At 37.6% G+C, this 7,694-nt stretch overlaps 1 protein-coding gene across 3 annotated transcripts; it reads left to right on the top strand.

Moving 5' to 3' along the window:
• Positions 1 to 295: 295 nt before the first annotated feature.
• On the top strand, positions 296 to 5,475 carry LOC100893594 (cyclin-dependent kinase 4 inhibitor D). 3 transcript variants are annotated; one of them, XM_030996551.1, is made up of 4 exons: positions 296 to 1,370; positions 2,244 to 2,477; positions 3,315 to 3,453; positions 4,320 to 5,475. In XM_030996551.1, the coding sequence occupies exons 1-3, from the start codon at positions 1,233 to 1,235 to the stop codon at positions 3,441 to 3,443; spliced, it is 501 nt and encodes a 166-aa protein (XP_030852411.1). In that variant the 5' UTR covers positions 296 to 1,232; the 3' UTR covers positions 3,444 to 3,453; positions 4,320 to 5,475. The 3 variants fall into 3 exon arrangements, with proteins under 3 accessions (XP_030852411.1, XP_011682861.1, XP_030852410.1); XM_011684559.2 differs by having other exon boundaries at positions 299 to 1,370; positions 3,315 to 3,435; positions 4,010 to 5,474; XM_030996550.1 differs by lacking the exon at positions 4,320 to 5,475 and adding an exon at positions 4,010 to 4,118 and having other exon boundaries at positions 300 to 1,370.
• The last annotated feature ends 2,219 nt before the right edge of the window (positions 5,476 to 7,694 follow it).

Here is a 7,694-nt window from a genome sequence, read left to right as displayed (position 1 = left end):
GATATAGTTTGGGGAGTTTGGATAAAAGATAAATTGGTCTGTGCATCAGGGGGGGGGGGGGACTCCGATGTAGAGGTCCACCTGCCGCAACAGGAGATGAGAGCTCATGAGAATTTCCTGTGCCGAAACAGTGTATCGGATTATTATGATAGCCAAACCTGTCTATAGCGACCGCCCAAGGGAAACGCAAAAAGTGGTCTTTATAGACAGGTGGCATTTGAAGACAGGTTTCTTTAGTATATGTTTCAATTGGAAACCATTTTCAAGGGGGGAATGAGGTGTTTGAAGACAGGTGGTCATTAAAGCAGGTTTGACTGTATTTGCTTTTCCAAACTCACCACAGTGTGACTGCGGCTTTGCGCATCATTTTTGTGATATATAAAATATAAATCTTTACAACATGACTGGGGCTCTGCGGATCATCACGATTAAACATTGATTTGTTAAATATGAGCAGAAACAAGTATACCATTTAAATGTACAGAATCGCAAATCGTAGTTTTCTAAATTAATTGTTTTCTTGTAAATTGTTAATTAATAATTATTTTGTAAATGTTTTATCTGCACGACTAGGGAAGAACAGTCTTCGGGCTGAGACAGGCCCCGTGCGTAAATGAAATAAACTGAATGTAATGCAATGAACATTCATCTTGTCCACGGGTTCGGGAAGGATGCAGGCAATCAACTAGCCAGCCAAGTCACCAGACGTGGGCCCTGGGAATCACCTGACCCAGTCGTCTGGTTCGTCAACCTCCAGTTTCCGACATTTCGCAATTGTTTGACCAACATTTCCACTGCATTTGTTATTTTGTGCCTGCTACGTGTAGTGACAAGTTAGTTCATGTCAATGTTCACTGACCATTGTGTGCCTACATAATTAAGTCCGAAAGGAGACAGTATATACATCCAGAGGATCAGAGAGTGTTGTTACAAAACTAGGAATATAGAGAACCGGATCTGTTTGAAAAAGGGGATTTTATTTCCGCCTGCCAATAGTCAACGGAGTTCATTCAGATACGTGATAATGTATCAATGATTTGCTATTCTTCCAAATGGGTGAAGATAAAAGGGCACTCGTGAACATCTGATTGAATCAATGCTCCGAAAAAATTATTAGAAAACGTTGTCATTTTTCACGTACAGAGGGAGGCTCATCGGCATCCACCTTGAATCCGTGATTGAATGACTGCCCATCAAGCCCGTCGAGATCGTTCGTAGATGCGTCATTCGGAATGGCAGAACAGGAAACGATTGATGCGATGACAAGCGCAGCAGCGAAAGCTGATGATGCAGCCCTAGTGAAAATTCTTGATGGAGCTCCCCCTGGGATCGTCAACAGACCCAACATATATGATCGTACAGCCATTCAGGTAAGAATCATAATAACGATGATAATTCTACAGAGGATCAGATTATTACCCCGGCTGTAGACAGTGGCGGATCCAGGGGGGGGGGGGGCTACTCCTCTGGGGGAAAAACAGGTAAAAACAGGTTAATTTTAACTTTATTTGAGACGGGCCCCCTCCCCTGGTGCTAATTTTTTTTTGCTCCTTACCCCCACCCCGCTTATTTACCGGATGGCTGTTTCGCCGCTGAATATTTTCTCACGAATTGGGCCCCCTCTTTGGCCCCCTCCCCTGCCGCTGGATCCGCCCCTGGCTGTAGTTAAGGCGCTGAAGTATTCAAAAAATGTCTTTCTATACCACGGGTACCAGTACACCCTTCTCTTCCCTTTACGACACTTTAATGGTTAATAACTATATTATTAACCGATTTGGTTGTTTCGTTAATATCTAATTCGGTCATCATTTTTTTCCATTTATAAAACCCCCCTTTTTTGTTTTAGTGAATTTATCTACCATGCATGTTTACAATGCTAGTGATACAAAAGATTGAGGGTGCGATAGATGGTCCAGGCGTCTTCTTTTCTCACATTTTGTTACCATTCTTAATCTTTGTCCTTACTTTTTTAAAACATATTAGAAGGGGGTGGGAGGGATAAGGTGCCCCTATGCCCATGTATTTGTCCATATACCATTCTGTCTTGTTATTATTGAGAAACCCGTGTCCATACTATCCAATGCAAGCTATAATTATGTTATGGCTGTCACGTGAGGGAGGGAATATAAGTAACGTATTAAGCAACATATCTTATATTGCTCTAAAATGTAAACATTGTAATACAACATCCTGTTCGGAATTTGATGACAACAAGAATTTTTTTGGTCACTCGAATAACCCAGGTCATGAATTCTGACAGCCCGAGCACGGCCCGTATCCTGATCGACCACGGTGCCGACCTCGATCGCCCCGACCCTAGCGTACAACGAACCATCCTTCACGACATCGCCGAAAGGGGATGTATTGAGACCCTCAATCTCCTGCTCGAACACGGGGCCAATGCCACGGCCCGGGATAACATGGGCAACACCCCCGCACACCTTGCTGCCGAAAAAGGAGGCAGTTACCGAATTCAGGTAAAGAAAATGATTACATGCATGAATAAATTATTGATTGATTGAAAGAATAAATGAATAGATAATTGAATAGATAAATAAATAAATGATGAAATGAATATGTAAATGATTGAATAAATAAAATGAATTTTTAAGTTAATAAATAAATATATGAATAAATACAAAATAAAAATAAAGAAATAAAGAATAAAATGACATAAATTAAAAATGAAAACAGCAATGGGTGTAGACGCTTTGGATTCGACGTCGAGCACGAATCTGCCTAATAAGCATTATATTATGTCATTTTCTTCAACAGAGGCCGTCGTATAATAATCTAATCTGATAGGTGTGTTTGGCGTCGATGGGCGTTGCATAAGTGGGTGTGGTATAACTGGGCGTGGCATCGGTTGTTATTTTACTCTCGGTTGACGGCTGGGCAAGGAACAACCTCGAACTCGTGTTTTCACTCCAAGCACTATAGGAGCAAACATGCCAGAATAGAAACTTTCCAGTTGTGGGGTATCTATTACTTCTACATTTCTCATAATATATGGGATTATTGTGGGCACGGTCCCCAGGCCATGGATCATCTACCCAGCTGTGACGTGCTGGCTGACATATGCACTGGGATGGACCTGATCAACGACGAGGCTCTTACTTTTGCTAAATATTAGGAAGTAGCTGAGTCATGACTCGAAATGATGATAAATATAATTATATATGTAAAAATAACTTACAGCTAAACAGAAATTGATGCAGAAATTATGGAAAATTAAATACCAATACGTGTACTTATTTTCTTGGTTCGTGCATGATTAGAAAGTGTTGTTATGATCTTGTGTCTATCTTTCTTAGATCTTGGACAGATTGTCACAAAACTGTACATTGACAGAGGTAAACGCAGCAGGCAAAACACCCCTGGATCTTGCCAACGAAGGAAATCATAGGGAGGTCGTCGAATGGCTTCAAAATTTCTGTATGTAACATTTAAAAGGTAGCATTAATTTCTGTTTTATATACCACCACCTCCTAAAAATATATTCCAAATATTTGTAGATGTCTCTAAAATTTATCAGGGTATTCGAGTGAATACATTGAAAATTGTGCAATAATATTTTAACAGAAATTCAGAAATAAATTGAATTTACTTTTTGATTTTGATGAGCTATAATAATAACGACAATGATAATAATGATAATGATAATATTAACAACAACAATAATAATAGTAATAACAATAATAATGATAATAATGGCAATAATGGTTATGATAATTATAATAATAATAAACGATAATAATGATACTTAAAATAATTAAACTAATTGTTTACCAAGGGAAGCCACAGCACGGCTATTTTTCCTGAAGGGTCCTGCAAAGGCTGCAATTATTATTACCCCGGCGATTACCAGGTAGGCCTACCCATTAACACCCGGGTGGGGAGAAGCAAATATAGATCAATGATCAATTGTCAATAACCAATTAGGATTATTATTAGTACTTGTAGTAGTAAAAGTATTTTCCATACTTTTTGTTTGATCGTTGCTTTACAGATACTCGAGTGTTTCCACTCCAATTCTTAGTGAGGAGAGTGATAACAATGCGTGTCCGGGTCATCAACAACTTACATAATCTCCTACCATCCATTCTCATTGATTACCTACATGGAAGAAGACCAAAATAGAGGCAAATAGTTCATCGTTAGAGATTGCTATATTTCAAATGTATATGGTGATACCGTGATTTTTCATTATTATTGAATACATTATATCTCTAAGTGTACTGGAAACACGATTGGATGTGCTTTCGAGACATTCTTAAAGAGTAGATTACCACTCTCTCATCATCTCATCTGTACCGTAGTCTGGCTGACCGTTGGGGCACCACTGTAGATTTTGCAACCAGCTTCCTCCATTCCTCGCGGTTCTCAGCTTTCCGCCGTATGATGTTCCAGTCAAGGCCAGTCCATTCTTTGATGTTGTCTTCCCATCGTTTCTTCTGTCTGCCTCTTCGTCTTCCTCCCTGTATACTGTTCCTGTAGGATAGTCTTGACCAGTCCAGATGATCGTGTGACGTGCCCGTACCACTTCAGTTTACGTCTTTTTACTGAAATATTACCACACCTCTGAGTAAAGCGAGTTCAACAGCTAAAAATGGAAAATGTTAATGGTGGTGGTGTACAGACAAGAGGAAAATCAGAGCTATCTATACCCAGAGTTGGACCATCTCGGTTCCAGTTCCAATCAAAAAGTAATGTGCGCCATGCATGTTGTGTCGAAGTGGGACCGAAGTTACCACATGATGTGCCTCAATGTATCTACAGAAAAACCCTGAGCTGTCTGTACACAAAGTGTGGACAACTTGGTGTCAGTTGGTTACAACATGGCGTTCTTTTGTTTTGTGCTTGCCCAACAAAGCAGTACTCGCCATTATAGTGCCCGACTCGAACCGGGTTTGCTAAAGCCTAAACTTTCCTCAGCCTATAGCTCTGAGAAAACTTTAAACATACCTATATTATAATGTAGGTACTCGAGGAAAACTTAGAGCCATCTCTGTGTATATAGATGGCTCTGGGAAAACTGAATGGATAGTGCCCTCTAGAGCTATATACATGTACATTCTTCTTTTCTTTAAACCAGCACAACTTATAACTGTATAAACTCTATCTCCATCTAACTTGTAGCCAAAGGCAACACACAGCAAGAGGCACTGGTTGCCCCGTTTAGGACCACCCTTTGACGATTTCCTTTGTAAAAACTTGGAACTAAAGAGAGTTTCATCGAAATTGGTGATCAGTTCTCAAATAAAAGACGATTCACAGACACTGCCACTTTTAGGAACTTCCGTCAGCCTCTCAATCCTCTTGTATTTGATATAACGGTGCATGTCCTACAAACAGACAAGGTCTTCTGTGCACTCTATCATTCCCCTCTAGCTGTCTCAAAGACAGATTTACACACTAGGAATATGACAGACAAAGAAAGCGGACAAAATATACAGTTCCTCAGGTAGACAAAGGAAACCCCTTCACTGCTATTATGTAAAAAGGTGAATATGCATGTGACACCTGTTCTACAAATTTTTACATAATAGCAGTGAAGGGATGTTCCTTTGTCTACCTGAGGAACTGTATATTTTGTCCGCTTTCTTTGTCAGTCATATTCATAGTGAAAGTTTATCGGTACTTAAAAAATTAATATCCACTGCCGTAAAAACAAAAAACAATGTCTCGTGTAATCGCATCACTAGGAGCGAGTTCTTGAATCGAAACTTTATGTGAAGTTGATATGGTGATTGTTGTACCTGACTGATAAGAAAGCATTGTATGTTTGTAAGCGTCAATGAGCGTTAGTACCAAAATGCACGAGTACATTGACTTGGTTTCGAACCCGGGACCTACCGGTTAATATTATTGATGGGGGGGGGGGTGATCAGGTATATGGACAAGTGGATGTAATGAATAATGTTTGATTTGAAATTGTATGAATATCATTCCTCGTGCATTTACACAGTTGGAAGAACAAATACGTTTGGTGATTCTTGTAAAATGATGACAATGGACAATCATTCACTTTGTTGATGATTGTTTCATGTCGATGTATTTATACGATAGTGTACTATATATTTATACTTAATAGTAAGAAAATAAAATTATATATACTTATATTTATAGTAGCTATGGTACAGCGGTCTTATCATGGCAATAACGATTCATTTAACAAATTGTAGATTTGTTGAAGATTTTCTTTTTGAAGGTTGAATTTGAGGTCGCTCTAACACCCAAAGCAATGACAAAGATGTATATAATGGTAATGGGTTTAAAAACTGTGACGATTTGTTTAAATGATGATTTTTATGAAAAAGGAATTTTACATGTTTTAATGGATTATAGGAGAATCGACAACTCAGTTAGTTAAGGTGCAATTATCGTTTTCCTGAAATTGATAACGGTCTTTATATTTCCAAAAAAAATAGTCATTTCGTGATCATGATAGATAAAAGTTGAGATTTCATAAACAATTATTATGCAATGAATCATAGACTGTTCAATTTAATTCGGGTTAAGAGGCTTCTTCGATGTACAGGTCACAGAGTTTGTTATCCAAGATATATTATATATAAAAAATATATGTATTTAAATGCTTTATCGTTTTTTTTTTAAATCTAGGGTAAAGTTCAAGTAGCCTAACTGACATGCAAAATGTTTATTTGATCATGTTAGTAAGCGAATGTTTACTCAGCAAAATAGAAATTGGGCACTCTTAATTGTTAAAATTTTCATTTAAACCGTCTCTATAATATTAATGAAATATATATAAAATTAAAGGAAAATTGATACTGTATCAACATCAAGTAAAATCAAGCTTAGCATTTTAATGCTGGGATGGGCGAATCCACCTAACAGTTAGAAGGTCTGATTAAGAAAATTGCAAAAGTAGGGCAAGAAGTCATTCAAAATTAATGTTAATGAACAAATATTCTGTAAAATACACTTGTTCAACAACAAAAACAAAGAATGGGAAACAGTGAGGAAGGTTGAGCTCTGGGTGTCAACTGTAGTCTCAGGACTGCATGGTTTTAACAAACGCGTTCAAGTTGCCTTTCCTTTTGTGTTGCTCAGGATTTCTTTAATTGTTTCAATTTGACTCTATAAGATAGAAAATCTCATCAACATGTGAATGGCCAGATGCTCCATTTTTTAAATCTTCTTTTTTTCCAGAGACACATTTATTGTGAAATGGCCATGTTGACTCATGCGTGAATGTTGTGATTCAATTTGCTTGTCATCTTCAGTTTAAGTCAAATATTCATTTGAAAAAAATAATGATAAACAGTGTCCACCTTTTTGCTGAATGTATTTGTAAAGGCTTGTATTTAGAACGCAATATGCTAAATGTTTTTATCTGACATGTTCTGTATTTTGATTTAGCGCCATCTTGAGACTAGAACGAAAATTTAGTTTCATATTCACAAAATTTATTTTCTTCATCACGGTCTTTTCGATAGAAGAGTAGGTTATCCTGGATCTCTTTCTTTTTTTGGTGTAGAAACTTGCATATTTTTGGCGATTTAAAATACAGGCGTGAAGAGATACGTGTATTCAAACAGCGTTTAAATGCCACGGTTTTAATGAATTTCTCAATATTATTTTCTCTTTCATTGTTATTGTTTTTGTTTAGGGTTTGGAATAAGATGAGCAATGCAAACAAAATGTGCAATAGAATAAAGAAAATACAA

This window comes from Strongylocentrotus purpuratus, unplaced genomic scaffold, assembly GCF_000002235.5.
Source record: "Strongylocentrotus purpuratus isolate Spur 01 unplaced genomic scaffold, Spur_5.0 spur5_scaffold_3, whole genome shotgun sequence".
Taxonomy (NCBI): domain Eukaryota; kingdom Metazoa; phylum Echinodermata; class Echinoidea; order Camarodonta; family Strongylocentrotidae; genus Strongylocentrotus; species Strongylocentrotus purpuratus.
The sequence above is the reverse complement of the archived record's forward strand: the minus strand, read 5'-3'. Positions and strand labels throughout refer to the sequence as shown.